General features: G+C 37.6%; 1 protein-coding gene across 1 annotated transcript; it reads left to right on the forward strand.

Annotated features, from left to right (window-relative positions):
- The first annotated feature begins 3522 nt into the window (after nt 1-3522).
- LOC128694477 (uncharacterized) lies at nt 3523-9037 on the forward strand. The gene is made up of 3 exons (XM_053784612.2): nt 3523-3616; nt 5839-5989; nt 7112-9037. Exons 2-3 carry the CDS (start codon nt 5921-5923, stop codon nt 7685-7687), a joined length of 645 nt encoding a protein of 214 aa, XP_053640587.1. The 5' UTR covers nt 3523-3616; nt 5839-5920; the 3' UTR covers nt 7688-9037.
- Nucleotides 9038-18607: the final 9570 nt, after the last annotated feature.

Below are 18607 nucleotides of genomic sequence, written 5' to 3' on the forward strand. Positions count from 1 at the left end.
TGTTGAGCCAGTGCATAAATTGTGGGAATTAGACAGCATTGGAATAAATGTAAATGAAGAAAGTCCAGACGATTCTTTTACTCAGGGGCAGTTCCTGAAAGATGTGAAATTTGAATCTGGACAATACTGGGTACGACTTCCGTGGAGACTGAACCATCCAGAATTGCCCACTAATTACAGAATGGCATATGGACAGTTAAAGGCTCAGCTCCGCAAACTGAGTAAGACACCAGAATTGTTAACTGCCTATAATGATATAATTGCTGAGCAGTTAATTAATAAATTTATAGAAGAGGTACCTCCTGAGCAAGCCAAAATTTATGGTCACTATTTGCCACATCACGGAGTGAAGGATTCTAAGACCACTCCTCTGAGAATTGTGTTTAATTGTAGTGCCAGGAGTAACAAAAATGAACCTAGTTTAAATGACTGTTTGATGACAGGTCCGTCGTTGACGGAAAAATTAGGAGATATCTTATTAAATTTCAGGATGAAAAATTATGCCTTTACGGCTGACATAAGTTAAGCTTTCCTAAGAGTGGGTTTACAAGAGGCTGACCGGGATTGTACCTGCTTCTTATGGCCTGAGAATCCTATTGACCCACTTAGCCCTCTGAAAACCTTTCGCTTTAGGAGCGTATTATATGGTGCTACATCCAGTCCGTTCCTACTTCAAGCGACGATAAATGCACACCTTAAATGTACGGGAAGTCCATTGAGTAAAGTAATGAGCAAACAATTTTATGTGGATAATTTCCTGGGTGTGACGTCAACTGAAGAGGAACTGTTAATGACTTATAGAGAGGCTAATAAAATAATGCAAAATGCAAATATGCCTCTGAGGGAATGGAATAGTAATTCGTCCAAATTAAAGAGCAAAATAAGTAAAGATTACCCTGGAGATGAAGTGCCAAAATGTAGTAATGTATTGGGATTAACTTGGGATACTGAGAGAGATTTGTTAATGCTAAAACCTAATAATTACAGTATGCCCAATAAATTAACTAAGAGAGTTTTGCTTGCTGAAGTTTCCAAATGTTTTGATCCACTAGGTTTAGTGTCACCCCCTTACTATAAGAGGGAAATTATTAATTCAGGAAGCATGGAAACTTAAATGTGCTTGGGATGAAATTCTACCTGAGGAATTCATTAACAGGTGGGATGAATTAATTGGTGATTACGAAAAAATTCCAATGTTGGAGTTCCCACGCCAGGTGGCCAATCCGAATGGGAAAAATGTACTGCGCATTTTTTGTGATGCTTCAAAATTGGCATATGGAGCAGTTGCTTACCTTCAATGTAATAGTGTTATTTCTGTTGTTATGTCTAAGGCTAAAGTGTCTCCAATTAAATCACGTACCTTGCCTCAATTGGAATTAACAGCCATTTATGTAGGTGTCAAATTAGCTAATTATATAAGAAATAAGTTGCATGAGATAAATATTAGCGACACTGTAATTTGGTCTGATAATGAGGTATCCTTACAATGGATTCGTAATGGAAACAGTAAAATTGTGTACGTACAAAACAGTCACAGAAATTAATCAGATGCAAGAGAAGTATAATAGTTTGGGTCAGCATATGTTAACATTTAATCATATAACTGGTGAGGAGAATCCAGCTGATTTCTTGTCTTGAGGTTTATCTTATGCTAAATTTGTAAATGCTGTATCATGGTTTAAAGGACCAAGTTGGTTGTTAAATAAAGCTAATTGGCCTGTACAAAATGCGTATATTGCTCCTGTTGAAATTACTGTGACCACAGCTCCAATAGTTTGTCCTCCCTTAGCCATTGATATAAATAGGTATTCTTCTTTACCCAAACTAATCAATGTAACTAAGTAGGTGTTTAAATTTCTAAACAAGATGAATATTTCATATAAGTTTTCATATCCTCTTGAATATTGGATAAAGAGGGTACAAGAAGAAATCTATGGAAATGAGATTAAATTCATGATGGAAAGAAAAATTGTGAAAGGTTCCATAATAGAGAAATTGGGGCTGTATTTAGAGAACAATGTAATTAGGTGCAGAGATAAGATAAGATAAGAGATAAGATTTCGTTCGGATTTTTAACCCCGGAGGGTTAGCCACCCAGGATAACCCAAGAAAGTCAGTGCATCATCGAGGACTGTCTAACTTATTTCCATTGGGGTCCTTAATCTTGTCCCCCAGGATGCGACCCACACCAGTCGACTAACACCCAGGTACCTATTTGCTGCTAGGTGAACAGGACAATAGGTGTAAGGAAACGTGTCGGAATTTCCACCCGCCGGGAATCGAACCCGGGCCCTCCGTGTGTGAAGCGGGAGCTTTAGCCACCAGAATTGGGTGATTATGCTAAACTCCCTAACTCATCATCTAACAAATTTGATTTTTCTAAATGCCCATAAAAATGTAATGCATGGTGGGGTACAGGATACCTTAAATTGTATTAGGGAAACTTTCTGGATTCCACAAGGACGGCAAAGTGTAAAAAGGGTGATTAAATCTTGTGTAATATGTCGCCGTGTGGATGCCAGATCCTATATGTACCCAGGTCCTCCACCAGTGTCAAATGAGTAATTTGAATCATTTAGCAACGAACTCCGGCCGGCCGCAGTGTGGAAAATACTGTATATATTTTCCAGAAATTCAGTATTTATGTGTAAATAGATGGCCATACTGTATTTAATAATATTTATGTCATAGAAAACGGAAAGCCTGCGTCTGCGGAGACGGAACTCGCCATCTTGGTTTTGAATTTTGTACAAACGGTGTAATGGGAAGAATTTTTCGTGCTCTAGAGGCTAAAATTGTGTTGACACCTGTCAAATAGGAGGCGAAATTGGTGGATGTGCATTCCTGCATAACTTGAGATATCAGACGACTGGACAAGACAGCTCTAGGAACCTCAGATAAGCTCTCTAGATTTGTGTGTAATTCTGGCCAGCATTATTTTCATAGATTTAGTTAGAGTGAGGTTTTCTGAGTATGATACACATTAATCTCCAGTCAAATTGGTGAGTGATATTAAGATATATTTTCCTTCTGTTATGTAATTGTGTATATATGTAACCATTTATTATTTTTAATATACAGTCCACAAATTTATATATTTACCAGTATTCCTGGTGTATGTATATTTCATTTAATTAATAGGTTCAGAGCAACTTGTGGTTATGACAGTGGTAGGTATCGAAGGGGGACATTTTTTGCGACCTAGTTGTCCCAAATTCCTACTTGTCTATGTAACATTGATAAATAATAATTATCTTTGTTATCATTTACTGTTATGTACATAATTAGTTACATTCAGATAAATGCAATTTTCCACAATTGTAATCTTTATTGAGAATAAACTTGATCTGATTTGACTTGATTTAGTAGTAACAGTAGTATTTTATTACTATGAATGACACTGCTAATTCTTTGCTAATACTAACTTATCCTTAGTACCATTAGTATTATTCTATTATTATTAATACTGCTACTACTGTTAGTACTATTATTATTTATTGTTATTATAATTATGTACTGTTATTGTTTTAGTGTTGTTGTTGCTGGTCAGGAGCAGTACTGACACTGTTGTGGCTGCCAACGTTCCCTATTTCCCGGCTTCCTGGCTTATTTTAAGGTGAGAAAGGGTGTTATTTCTCATAGCCGGCTGGAAATATATCTCTTGGATGCTACACACCTGAGAAATACATTAAAAACAGGGAATTATAAGGATTTTTTTTTGTCATTTTCGGGTTTCAGTCTGACTGACAAAATTATTTTTTTAGTATCACCTTGATAACTGAAAATCCTAAATAAAAATGACAAATATTGACGTGTGACGTGTTTATTGATCATATTTGGCACACTTATAAATAATTGTGTTGAATAAGATCACTAAAAAAGAAATTAATCGAAAATCAATATGAAAATATATTATCAGTGCCAGTGGCGTCTGTCTTGTACTGCCTTTTTTACTGTTATTTTCCGTTATTATATATCTCTAGCTGATTTATGCTGCCACTGAACTATAGTTTTACTTAGGAAGACATTTACTTTAAAAGTCACTTTGACTTTATTTTGGGTTAACCTGGGGTTTCTACACATATATTGCTATGTATGATATCTATGTAACTATTTATGTATACCTGAATAAACTTACTATGTCATCTTTGTGTGTGACATATGCCAGAACTGTGCAGTATAATCAAAATGAGGCATTACCAGGGATATATAAAGTTGAAGTACCTGGAGTTTACCTGGAGAGAGTTCCGGGGGTCAACGCCCCCGCGGCCCGGTCTGTGACCAGGCCTCCTGAAGTACAACCTGAGGATGACTATTATTTTGTATTTTTTGATGTGAAGCCTAGAATTCTACTACTTTTATTGCAAACATTTTTACACTGTTGTCTTGGCTTTACTGCTAACTAGAACTTCTAAATCTTTTTTTGCATTCAGTGTGATTGAGATCTACATTATTCAGTTTATAAGTTACATGAATATTCTCTTTCCAGGCTTAGATTATTATTATTATAATCAATGGGGAAGCGCTAAACCCGGAGGATTATACAGCGCCTGGGGGGGGGGATGTGGAAGGCATTCAGGCTTAATTCGGGGAACTGGAGCACAGATTCAATTCCCCAAATCAAGAGCCCCTCACCAACATCAAGGAACCTTCCTTGAGGGGTTTCCAGGCTTAGAGTCTTATATTTATCTACATTAAACTGCATCTGCCACTTCACTGCATCAGGCTATCAAAATCTTCCTGTAGGACTCTAATGTCCTCATCAAAATTAATCTAATGGCCTATTTTAGTGTCATCAGCAAACTTCCTTATACACTTCTTCTTGATGATTTGTCGGTGCTTCCGGCCCGGGTCTTCTCCAGATGGTGACCCGGCGTCCTTATACACGTATCACTATTTATTCCCTCATGTGTCCATTATATTGTGAACAACAAGAGGCCCAACTTTGACATGAGCCAGATGTATTGACTTGCATGGCTTGCCTATCTATTGGAAGAATTTTACCCTGGCATTCTGTTCTTCTACTTTATTGTATGAAATACCAGGCCAGATACAGTTTACCTGGAGAGAGTTCCGGGGGTCAACGCCCCTGCGGCCCGGTCTGTGACCAGGTCTCATGGTGGATCAGGGCCTGATCAACCAGGCTGTTACTGCAGGGCACGCACAATCCAGCATACGAATCACAGCCCGGCTGGTCAGGTACTGACTTTAGGTGCCTGAACAGTGTTGGGCCCCTGAAACTTTGTTGTGTTGTCTCTTAACGTGCTAGTGGCACCCCTACTTTTCATTGGGAGATGTTGCATCGTCTTCCAAGTCTTTTGCTTTCGTAGGGAGTGATTTTCGTGCATGTTTGGTACTAATCCCTCTAAGATTTTCCAGGTGTGTATAATCATGTATCTCTCCTGCCTGCATTCCTGTAGGTACTGTAAAAATATGTTCAGTTTTCCCTGTGCAATATTGATTTTATTTCCTAGCCCTTTTATAATCTGAGACAAGATAGTTTTGACACAATAGACAGTTTAGTTTTAGTTGTTTTACTATATCACTTTTAGCATTTCTAATTTTTTGCAGGTCATCATAGGCTATGTGTTCTCTTGTAAGAGCATAAAGCTTACCATCTTATTCTGGAAAATGCTCATTTTGTTTTTTTAAAGTTTTAGTTTGAGCAAAATATCATGAAAATTTGATGTGTACTATGTTAATGATATGTTTTGTGTTAGTAATTTGTATTAATATTATTTTGAGTTTTTCCCTGTTATTTTTCAGCTGTATGTGATTCAGCATATACTTTGCAGACTAAACTTTGGGCATACTTGTAATCAGATGACCTTCCAACAGGTTCCTCTAGTGAGATCCACTGACCTTCCAGCAAAGTCCTGCAGTGAATCCAGCTGATCTTCCAGCAAAGTACTGTACTCCAATGCGATCAGCTGATACTCCAGAAGAGTCCTCGAGTGAGATGGGTTCTCAAGGCAGTAATGCACTTATGGTAAAGAATACACTCAAGAATAATATATCTTCAATTCTAATGAATGTGTCTTTCAAAAATAAATTAGATTAAAGTTGGCTACTTTATATGCTTTTTTATTTATATAATGCCTAGACAGTGTCAAGGCATGAGACCTTGTTTATAGAATACTTAAAAGCATTCTTTACTCTAAGACATTTCTTAAATTTAGGGGAATGACTTGTTTAGGACATATCTAGTAATTAGGGAAGATTGGATTGAGCAGTTTCTCTAGTGTGACTTTACCAGTGATTACCCTTTATGGTAGATTCCTCTGTGGTAGTCCACCTTAACACCAGAATGGGAGTTGAATATGTCATAAGGATGATTGCTGCTGGTGGTTTCCTATGGGTCTAAGAATGGCAACCAAAAGTGTATGATTCCTAGTAGCCTTTCTGGTTTACCCACCCCATTGTTAGCTAAATGTTCATAATATCATCAGTGCTTTTGGTTTAAATAAGCAATTTTGCATAAACTTTGTTCCTTTATATTTTGTGGAAACTAACCTAGTAGCTGTCTGGCAGGTAATGTAGAGGATGGTTTGTAAGGAAGGAAAGTAAATGGGGTCCGAGTCTCAACCCCCTGCATTTTTTTTTTACATCTCATTTTCCTTTCATCCAACTGGTTAGTAAAAACCATACTCTTTCGTCCAGCTGTATCATGACTTTCCATACAAAAAAATAAGTAACCTTGTTGAAAGGAATCCTATAAAGCTTCTGTAGATACTAAACTCTCAGTGGGATTCTTGAATCTGTCTTCATTGCAGTACTGAAATTTCCCAGCTCTGGCTGACAGATTTCATTTCTTTTTTTAAAAACACATCCTGATTATGGCAATAGAAAACTATCCTGTGTGATGTGTTAGGTTAAAGATGTTGCTCTAACATCTTATTATGTCATATAGATAAGGCTTATTGCACAATGCAGTTGTATTAATTTTGTAAAAAAAAAAAAAAAAAAAGCTCCCACCCTGCTCACTCTGTCATCTTGGATAATTCTGTCTGTGCATTAGGTATAAGAGATCTAGCCCTTGGTATACATTTCTTCCTTGCCAGCTATAAGCTAACTAAAAAATGTATGATATAAACACTGTGATTGTTTGCAGGAATGTGAAGGCTGTAACAATGCGTTTGACCAAGAAGAGCGGCAGCCACGCATTCTACCATGTGGCCACACCTTCTGCACTAGTTGTATTGGTGCTATTTTGAAGGATTGCAAAGTTTTTTGTCTCAGCTGTCACGTCGAACACCATGCTGAGTCTGTGGAGCAGTTCCCTCCTAATTGTGACTTGGAATCAATTATGAGAGCATCAATGATGGATGTTGACACCACTCCACCACTTACAGCAACTTCAGTCAATCCACCAGCATTGGCTGCAGGAATAGCAGAATTAGGCCAAGGTCAACAGCAAGGTTTAAGCAAAGAGTTAGTAGAAAAGAAAATGGAAAAAATGAAAGCCATAGCAAATGTCCAAGTAAGAGTACAAGCCACATTAAATGGTCTGGATCAGTATGCAATGCAGATAGCAAAAATGAAGGATGAACATATGAAACTAATGACCCTGCTTGAGGGTCTTTCAACATTCCACCAAGAAAGGATACAGTTGCTTGAGGAAGATGATGCTCGCCTTACTGAATTACAAGCATATCTTGAAGACCTAAGGAATAATTTAAATGAATAAATAAAACTCTTAACATATCCAGGTATTGGATGATATACTGATAGAGTACAGTAGTTGTATATTTATCTTGAGTTTAGTTTTTGTATACTGTTAGGCCCCCAAATTCACATGGGATGACAGTCATAAAGTTTTTGCGAATGTAAAATTTGTGAAGTGTAAAATTGTCTACATGATTTTGTTTCAGATTTGAGTTTATTTTATGTTTTGGTGGCTATTCTCTTTTAATATCACTAATCTGGTTAATATTGACATTCATGAGAAAGAATGACCAGAAAAGAAACTAAACACTTTGCAGAGAACAGAGTTATAGAGGCATTTTGCCTGTAAGTAGGAGTGCAGTCATGGTGTGAGAGGGGGCACCTCGGGAGGACTATTGGTCCTTGTGTGCACACTGTTGATGACTTGTTTGTAAAAGAAGTTGGGCCAAAGGTTTGTATATACTATAAGCATTTTTATTCCATTAGTTTGTGTTTTATTTACAGATCAGAGCAGTTGCCAGGCATCTTTGTTGTGTTTTGACCATTTCCATGATGACTAGCTGGGCATCTTTCTAGGATATAAGGTGTGCTGTGCTGTTTTGCCCTTATGTATGATGCAAGCATTGTTTGTGTTGCGAATCCTGCATGCCTATTGGCCTTGGTGGCTCATAACACCAGTAATACCTATACTATCGTACCGCATCAAACTTCTATTTTTAATAATTTTTTATATCGTTTCAACAACAAAAAAATAGAAATTTGCTTATAAATATATTGAAAACAACATACAACAGATTTTTCCTGTAATATATTTGTCATTTGCAAATTATTTTAACATAAGGTTGATGAAGTCACATCTGGCATTGAGCATCTGGGGGATTGCAGCTCTGCAGCTCCTATGGATGAGCTGCCACTGCCTATTGGTGTTCCTGATGTCTGGTCTATAGGCTGCAGGTCTCTCCCATATATTAGTACTTACAGCTACCATTGCATATTATGTAAACACCTGCATTACTGAGGTCCAGATGCTTTGTTCCTAGTCAGGTCTTTGATGGTGTTCAGTGTAATGGTCACATTTCTCTCTCTTGGAGAGGATGGGTGTATTATACCTGCTATTTGGCCTGTAGAAAAGATGAAACTTCTGTTTATGTTGTTCACTGGTTGTGGTGGAGTGAAGATTTTGTGTGCTCAGTCCCTGCAGCTACAGACAAATTGTTGATAAATTAGATACATGTGCAACACTTGGGTATCTTTAATGAGGAAACGTTTTGCCACACAGTGGCTTCATCAATCCATACAAAGGAGAATTGTGAAGAACAGGAGGAGTTTGAAGTAATCAGTCCCTCAGCCTTGAGTCGATGGAATCAGTCCATCAATCTTGAAAAAATTGATAGGCAGATGATGAGGTGCAGCAGTCGTAGGTGGTAACACACTTGTCCAATGTGGAAGTAGGTCATGCCCAAGGGTGAAGAATTCCCAAGTATTAAGATCCCAAGAAGTTGCAGTGTCAGACAGGATTGCAGATGAATGGTTCAGAGAACCGACAAGTTGATAAATTAGACACGTGTGTAACACTTGAGTATCTTTAATGAGGAAACGTTTTGCCAAACAGTGGCTTGCAAATTGTGTCCATTTTTTTTTTCCCACTAGTCAGCTTTACACCATTATTCTCCAATGACCAGAAAGAAAAGGTTTAAGCATGGGAAAGCTAGTGAGCACATTTTGAATACTGTATTTAGTTTCCAATTTAAGGGTCATGCACCATGCCTGAAAAAAATAAGTACCATGAGAAACCCCATCGATAATAAAATTTATTCACAAATTGCTCACCATTAAAACAGATAATTCTTTTTCATGAATTGTTAACCTCACTAATTTGGGGACTGAATACAGTAGACCGTAGACTTCACATCATAACTCTTGATGATCCCAGTGAATAATGAGTCTCTCTACTACCATAGAAAAGTTTGTTAGATGAAGGACTATGTCTTTTATCCACCTCATTTCATCATTATTAATGTATTATCATAAAGTACTAAATCCATGGGGATCATACAGTTTGATCCAAGCAAGGGAAGGATAGCTCCTTAAATAGTCAATTCCATTTCAGTATGATGTGTTAATAACAAGGCGTGGATGTTATATATCCACACTACTTCACAAATATAATGATTGACTTTCTTGGAACAGTCAGTTTAAATGATTATGTGAACTGTGCACTGTTCCATTCCTTCCACACTCTTGAGGTCACTATGAATTCTGAGAATGCACATACCTTTGCAGTACAATTATAATAGTGTACAATTTGCACTCAGTCATTTATATCACAAACAGTAACCCTGTGAAACTTCCTTTAAAAGCTTTTCCATTGTATACATTTAGCCTCATTCAGAAGCTGTTGCTTTCTATTGTCTTTTAATGAACAGACCTAGTTATATACCTTTCATCCTTCATCATTCATATCTCCAGCTTTAACCCAATTAAAAATTAGTACTGTATAAAGGAACATTGATAATCGAACCCGGAGTAATTGCTGGATTTCAGATTTTTTACAATACGTATTTAAAGACTTCCAGCAAGCGTGCGTGAGCGTGTTAGATAGGAGTGAATGGAGACGAATGGTACTTGGGACCTGACAATCTGTTGGAGTGTGAGCAGGGTAATATTTAGTGAAGGGATTCAGGGAAACCGGTTATTTTCGTATAGTCGGACTTGAGTCCTGGAAGTGGGAAGTACAATGCCTGCACTCTAAAGGAGGGGTTTGGGATATTGGCAGTTTGGAGGGATATGTTGTGTATCTTTATATGTGTATGCTTCTAAACTGTTGTATTCTGAGCACCTCTGCAAAAACAGTGATAATGTGTGAGTGTGGTGAAAGTGTTGAATGATGATGAAAGTATTTTCTTTTTGTGGATTTTCTTTCTTTTTTGGGTCACCCAGCCTCGGTGGGAGACGGCCGACTTGTTGAAAAAAAAAAAAAAATTTAAAACTAAGTGTATAGAGGACTAGAATGCTTGACAAACTTTGCATAACTTTACTGTCATATATATGTATTATCTGTATCCAGGATATTATTTATTAATGGGATACTAAACTGACCAGTAGATGAATAAGACAGTTTCCAATGCTGAGAATAATACTGGAGATGGTGGACATGAAGTAGTAATTTAAGGTGATCAGTCCCCAGCTTTGAAAGGTGTTCAGTCCAACAGGCTTGATGACTCAGCCATCTCTGTCGAGTATAATTTTGCGTATTCTCTATCATAATTTTGTGTAAAAGTTGCATATGGAGGTCCATTTGCAGACTTAATGTTTCCTCCTTCCTCAACAGAAATCATCCATTTTTGCATTGCTGTACTCCAGAAATAATACTGTACTAATGTTTGTGTCTGAAATATTGTACTGTATCCCAAACTCATAATTGAAGTATAATTGTCTGTTTTATGATGCATCATTTGAAATGAATTTAGTGTATTTGGGGTGAATCATTTGCCATTGCCTGGAATATTTTCAAATTTTTTTCCAAGGCATGACACAAATCTTTTCTCTCCAAACTCTAGTATTCCTCTATTACTGTACCAGATCATATCCAGTTTTCTCTTGTTAGATTTATCTGTCTTTGCTGTAGGCAGACACACTTTGCTTTATGTACTGATACCAGTTTGCTTTTTTGTCAAGTGATCTTCCCTCAACACCTGTGCCTTTCTCCCCTCGCTTCCCAATCTCTCTCCCTTCAGCTGTGCAGCGATGTATGATCCTTATGGGTTTCCCCTCTTTCCTTGAATATAATATTGTAGTCTGGTAGATCCTTATCTGGTGGTGTTGAAGAATCGAGTACTTCCACCTTTTCCTGGTGGCCTTGTACTAGATGATGGGTTTGATTATCTTAGTTGAAATTGAATGTCTAAACATTTTTGTGAGAGCAAGTTTTCTTCATATTCCTCAGGCATTATGTATTTTGTAAACATTGAGTATTAGGCCCTGGTAGCAGTTTTAATTAGATTTGAAATCTGTAATGGAGTTGTTATTTTTGACATTCTAACAGTGCTTATAATCCTAAGTTACTGTGCTTTACATTTTACATGTCCATGCATTCTGCTCAGATAATACACTGTATGTATATAAAATTCTAAATGGACAAAATAAACCTTAAACTCTGTTTAAGAATTTGTTTAGCCCCCAAATGTTGAAAGCAGTTGTGTTGTTAACGACACAATTCTTGAAGTGTGAACTAGATTTTGATGTTCATCTAGGAGTTTGGTCTGCAGTACTCCCATGGAAGAGATTTTACTCCTCAACATCTTGCTGAATCCATAATTACACCAAATAAATTTTGTAAGTGTAGGAGTTTGCTGCATCTTCACAATGTTTTATATATGCAGTCCTCAGATGTACTGATATGGAAGGAATTTTATGCCTTTTAGCTCTTGCATGAACTGAGTTTTATAGTATCTAGGATTTGCACATAAGCTATTTCCATTTAATTAATTCTACCTCAGTGGAAGACAGCCAGTGTGTTAATAAAAAAATCTAATGTAAATTTTAAACCACTAGATTTCTCGTATACAGTGGACCCCCGGTTCGTGAAGACATCGGTATCCGATAAATCCGGTATCCGAAGTATTATATCGCAAAAAATTTGCCTCGGTTCCCGTTACAAAACCTGGTATGCAATACGATTCGTACGAGACGTGTCCAGTGTTTACAAGCCAGCCAGTGTGCGCGCATCTAAGGATACATTCGGTACATTCTATATTATCCATATTATCACAGTTTTTGGTGCTTTTTTCTGCAAAATAAGTCACCATGGGCCCCAAGAAAGCTTCTAGTGCCAACCCATCGAGACCAAAGGTGCTAATGACTATTGAAATTAAGGAAATGTGTGCAAAGTGGCTTGAAGTGCAAACCTTTTTTGATGAAAATCACCCTGACACAGCTACTGCAAGCTGTGTTGGCAACCTGTACACTGACAATGTTGTGAACCACTTTAGGAAAGCCATAAAAGAACAAGAGGTACAGGCCTCTATGGACAGATATGTTGTGCGACAGAAGTCCAGTGACGCAAGCTGGTCCTAGTGGCATTAAAAGAAGAAGGGAAGTAACCCCGGAAAAGGACTTGCTACCTCAAGTCCTAATGGAGGGGGATTCCCCTTCTAAACATTAAAAACTTCGACACTCTCCCCTCCTCCCATCCCATCAATCATCACCAGATCTTCATTAAAGGTAAGTGTCAATTATTCTATTGTGATTATTCTATTGTTATTGTAATTATTATATTACATTAAACTTAATATATCATTTGGTAAAAGTTTTTTTTTTTTCATACTTTTGGGTGTCTTGCACGGATTAATTTGATTTCCATTATTTCTTATGGGGAAAATTGATTCGCTTTCCGATAATTTTGGTTTACGATGAGCTCTCAGGAACGGATTAATATCGCGAACCGGGGGTCCACTGTATTCATATGGAATAAAAATGATAGTGTGAGGTCACAGATATATCCCAGGTATACCTGCATGGATTAACATTAACACTGCAAGGCCTCCGATGTACAGTGAAAGTTTGATTTAGCAGACTATTAGGGGCAAGAGGGTATCCTGTAATGTTGGTTGTGCATTAAACCTGAATAATTGATTACCTTGTTTTACCATGATTACAACAATAATGGGCAATTCTGGAAGTAACTGATTTTATCCATTTCCAGATTTTGTTCAGACAAATTTTGCCCATTAAATTGAGCTTTCACTGTACCAACATGGAATGAAATTTGCATTGAGTGATCTCTGATGCACCAACATAGAATAAGGATGACTGAGAGATCTAACATATACAACCATGGAATGAAATTGGGTATAAAATGAATAACATTTTATTGATTTATATATGTAATGGTACAGAAATATACTTTTGTTTTTATTTCCAAAATGTGAAATTTTCAATTATATATTATGTATATTCCACAAAAGTAATACCATTTTTATTTAATGTTAAAAATAATTTGTATTGTTTGTTTAGTTGTTGTATGTCTATCATCTAGGAATACAGTAGAACCCCCTCATATCCATTGATTCAGTTATCCACGGTTTACTGTGGCCCAAAAATATCTCTTAATTTTGTAAATTAATGGCCCCAAAATGCAAAAGTAGAGAAGCTGACAGTTCTTCAAAGCCTAAGAGAAGCCGTAAAGTGCTTTCCATCAATGAAAAAGTGATAATTCTCTACTTATTATGCATAATTTATCAATTAAATTTTATAATTGGTATATATAGGACTTGTATATAGTGTTTGCTTGGAATGTATTTCCCATGGATACGGGGGTCCTACTGTACAGTATATTTTTTCAGTTATTGCATAACTGTCTTTTACTATATAAAATTGACCATATATAAGTAAATACAAGTAGTAGACAGTTTGATATATAATTTGTAGTAATACACAACTGTGTCATACTGTACTAATACATACTTTTGTAATAAATGCAAAAAAAATTACATCGTATATTTTTTTTTTCAACACGTTGGCTGTCTCCCACCAAGGCAGGATGACCCAAAAAAGAAACACTTTCACCATCATTTACACATAATCACTGTTTTTACAGAGGTGCCCAGGTGTGCCAGTTAAGATGTCACTCCAAATGGCTAATATCCCAAACCCCTTCTTTAAAGTGCAGGCATAGTAATTCCCACCTCCAGGACTAAGTTTGGCTAACCAAATTATATATGAGGCCTAAAGATGAGTTCGCTTTGTGCAAAAATGAATGAAAGGGTATACAGATCAATTTGTAAACAAGTTACATTTCTGGTTGTTCACCTTTAAAATGAGTTCTTTGTATAGAAAATAATAGTGCAAGAGATTGTTGTTTCACACATTTGTACTCCCACTGAGGTAAGGTGACCCAAAAAACAATGCAACACATTCACTGTCATTCATTCACTACCTGTCTTTTCAGACGTATAGACATTATAATTCAAATGGTTGTCCGAAGTGCTACATCCCACAGTGCAGGCACTGTACGTACTTCCCACCTCAAGACCTCGAGTCATGCTTACCAGTCGTGACTTCAGTCATGGCTTAAGACTTAAATTGAGACTTAAACTGGTCTTTTAGAATATAAGGAGAGGAAAAAGGGACCACTATCAGCCCTATTCTAACCGCTTCCATTAGTAGTGCTGCAGTGTTTGTGTCACTTCCTACCCATGGTAAATAGATAATCTTAAGGCAGGTCAGGTGATGCTCTGGTGAGACATCAGGTGGCCATCTGGCAGGGCCATTGATGATAGAAGTTCTACACAGGTTGCCTGTGGATCCTGGAGTGAAAATTGAAGGCGTATGACTCGTAGCATTTTCTGTTTGTCACCCACTATTTTTAGCTGAAAGACAATCTCACAATTAGTTCTGTCTAATCAGGCAGTTTTGCTAAGGCTGGCTTTCATTTCCTGGTGCTCTGCATGAGGTAAGATCAGATTTGTTGGGAATTTTAACTCTAAGGGTAAGCCACCAAGGATAACCCAAGAAAGCCAATGCACCATCAAGGACTGTCTGCCTAATTTCCCCCAGGATGCAAACCACACCAGTCAACTAATGCCCAGGTACCTACTTCCTGGTAGGTGAGCAGGGACAGCAGGTATTGGAGCATTGGAAATGTGCTCCAGTTCCCTAAACAACCTGAATACCTTCCATCTCCCCCTCACAGGCGCTGTATAAGTCCTACTGGTTTTGCGCTCCACCATGATTATAATATATAATAAACCCCATGAGTGAGCTCTTGATCTAAGTGTTGTATGACCCTAGTGGGTTTAGTGCTTGGTTTTGATAATCTTGATCTAAGGAAGGGAATTTATCCTCCCCTACTTCGGACAGAACCATTACCTTACAATCTCCAGCAGCACTATATGGCCCTAGTAGGTTTAGCGCTTTTCGATTATAATCAAATTTCCGTGCAGTGTGACCCCTAAAAGTTTAGTTAGCACTTCCCCTGATTATAATATAAATAAACATATTTGTTAGCCATGAATTTCTCCATCAATATACATAGCCAGTCAACGTCTGCCAGTGAGGGAACTTCAACTCGCTTCTCAACAATGCTGCAACTGGTGGCACTCGACCATCAAGCAAAATATTGTAGTACAGATCCAATGTTGTATGAACCTTGTGGTTTTAGTGTTTAGTTATGATTATAATAATTTAGTATAGATCACAGTCAGAATGTCAAATCTGGGGGTATTTGGATCATAACCCAACTTGTGAATGCCCCCTTTCCTGCTTTAATTGCAAAGAAACAAAATCCTTATAGTCCTGGTGGTGCCTCATTTTCTACAAAAGCTCTCACTTCACACCCTGAGGGCCCAGGTTTAAAGCTGAAGCATTGGGCATGTTTCTTACACCGGTTGTCGATGTTCACCCATCAGTAAAATGGGTACCTGGGTGTTAGTCAACTTGTGTGGGCTGCGTCCTGGGACAAAATTGACCTAATTTGCTCGAAATGCTCTGCATAATAAGCGACTTTCTATATAGTAGTATGTTATTGATGGCAGCTATGGTCTGTATACCTTGTACATGTACTTGTAGAAATAGACATATTGCAAAAGCAAAATCTAGTGTTTAAACGAGAAAGAGGTTGTCATACAATCTGGCCATAACCTAACCCAGTGCAAGGGAGAATATCACACACCACTCCAGAGTCACCTGACACTCCCAACGCCCTGTACATTGCTGTGTCCAACCCTCTTGTTCTCAAAACTGACGTTTCCACCTCTTCGCCATCTGTCCTCTGCAGTGGAGATTCTTCAGGGTAAGTTTTGCTGAAGGTTAACGCCCCTTAGTTTTGTTCAATGGTACTGGAAGTCTGTGTGTGTTCAGATTCTAAACACCATTTTCTTCTATTTTCCCTCTGATAATTATATTAACTTTTATCCAGTTCATTAGATGTCCCTATTTGCCTAGGTACCTAAATGCAGGTGAGAGAGATACATGATAATATAGTATACACTTTGAAGATCCTGGAGGGACTGGTACCATATCTGCATACGAAAATCACTCCCTATGAAAGCAAAAGACTCGGCAGGAGATGTAACATTCCCCCGATGAAAAGCAGGGGCGCCACGAGTACAGTGAGAGAACACAGTTAAGTGTCCAGGGCCCAAGACTGTTCATCTGCCTCCCAGCATACATAATGGAGATTACCAATAGACACCTGGCTGTCTTCAAGAAGGCACTGGACAAGCACTTATAGTCAGTACCTGACCAACTGGGCTGTGGTTCATACGTCAGTTTGCATGCAGCCAGCAGTAACAGCCTGGTTGATCAGACCCTGATCCACCATGAGGCCTGGTCTCAGACTGAGCTGCTGGGGCGTTGACCCCTGAAACCCTCTCCAGGTAAACTTCATAAATATCATTTTTGGGAAATATTACTTTGGGTTCACTGAACCTCTATTATTATTATTATTATTATTATTATTATTATTATTATTATTATTATTATTATTATTATTATTAAAACACCACCTGCCTACAGTGACCTGGGCAACGCTGTATGACTATTGTTGGTTTAGAGCTTTCTTTGCCTGGTAAGCAACGCTCTCGCCTCACACACTGAGGGTCTGTGGCTCGATTCCCGGCCGGGTGGAAACATTGGGCGTGTTTCCTTACACCTGTTGTCCCTGTTCACCTAGCAGTAAGTAGGTACCTGGGTGTTAGCCGACTAGTGTGGATCGCATCCTGGGGGACAAGATTGAAGGACCACAATGGATATAAGCGTCCTCGATGACGCATTAACTTTCTTGGGTTATCCAGGGTGGCTAACTCTCAAAATCCAATCAAAATCTTAACTAGGTTCTCTACACATGCTATGTATGATAATCTATGTAACTATATTTGTGTATACCTGAATAAACTTACTAAACTTTCTCAGATGGACTATTGTCACATACACCCTGCGTCATTATGTGCTAGAATGCGATAAAATAATGAATTCAGAGACCCCAGTGGAAATAAGTCACTCTGTCTGACTTTTTTGGGTTATCCTAGGTTCTCTACACATATGCTGCTATGTATGATAATTCTATGTAACTGTATTTGTGTATACCTGAATAAACTTACTTACTTACTAACTGCGAAATATTAAAAAAATGTCGAAGTATTTTATCCACAGTAACACATTATCAAACAACTTTACCTATTAAACTTATTTATTCTCTACACATATACTGCTATGTATGATAATCTATGTAACTGTATTTGTGTATACCTGAATAACGTTACTTAAATTTAACCGTAAATAAGTTTATTTAGGTACAGGTACGCACAGGTACAGTTATCATACATAGTTTAATGTATGTGTAAATTACATAGGTCAACCCCCAAAAGTATGACAAGTGTGACTTATCACCATTGGGTCCTTGCTAAATTATACGGTATTATAATAATTCAAACCCCCATACAAAGCACAAAATTTTTGTGATTGAATTCATGTCTGCATAATTAACGCATTATTTTTGTAACCATGTTTATTTTACTACGGTAACTTGCTTAGTTATTAAAACTTTGGGACCCAGTCCCTGGACCCATTGTGTCACTAATCTTGTGGCTACTGTCCAAATGATAGGTATGGGGTGTATAATATATATTAAACTAACTAACACTTCCATTTAACGTGGAATACATTAGAAAGAAGGAATATTACAGAATATCATACTAGTATCTTTACATCAAATAATTGGGATAAATCTAAACAGACTGACAAAAACCCCAGTGGAAATACACTTTGTCTGACTTTTTTGGGTTGTCCTAGGTAATTTACACTTATGTCACTATGTATGATAATTGCACTTATATGTACCTGTACCTAAATAAACTTATTCACATAATCTACCATCAAATAATTGGGATAAAACTGAACAGACGGACAATTACAATAGTCTACCCAAACAATGGCACTCAAA

Source organism: Cherax quadricarinatus, chromosome 60 (genome assembly GCF_038502225.1).
Source record: "Cherax quadricarinatus isolate ZL_2023a chromosome 60, ASM3850222v1, whole genome shotgun sequence".
Classification (NCBI taxonomy): domain Eukaryota; kingdom Metazoa; phylum Arthropoda; class Malacostraca; order Decapoda; family Parastacidae; genus Cherax; species Cherax quadricarinatus.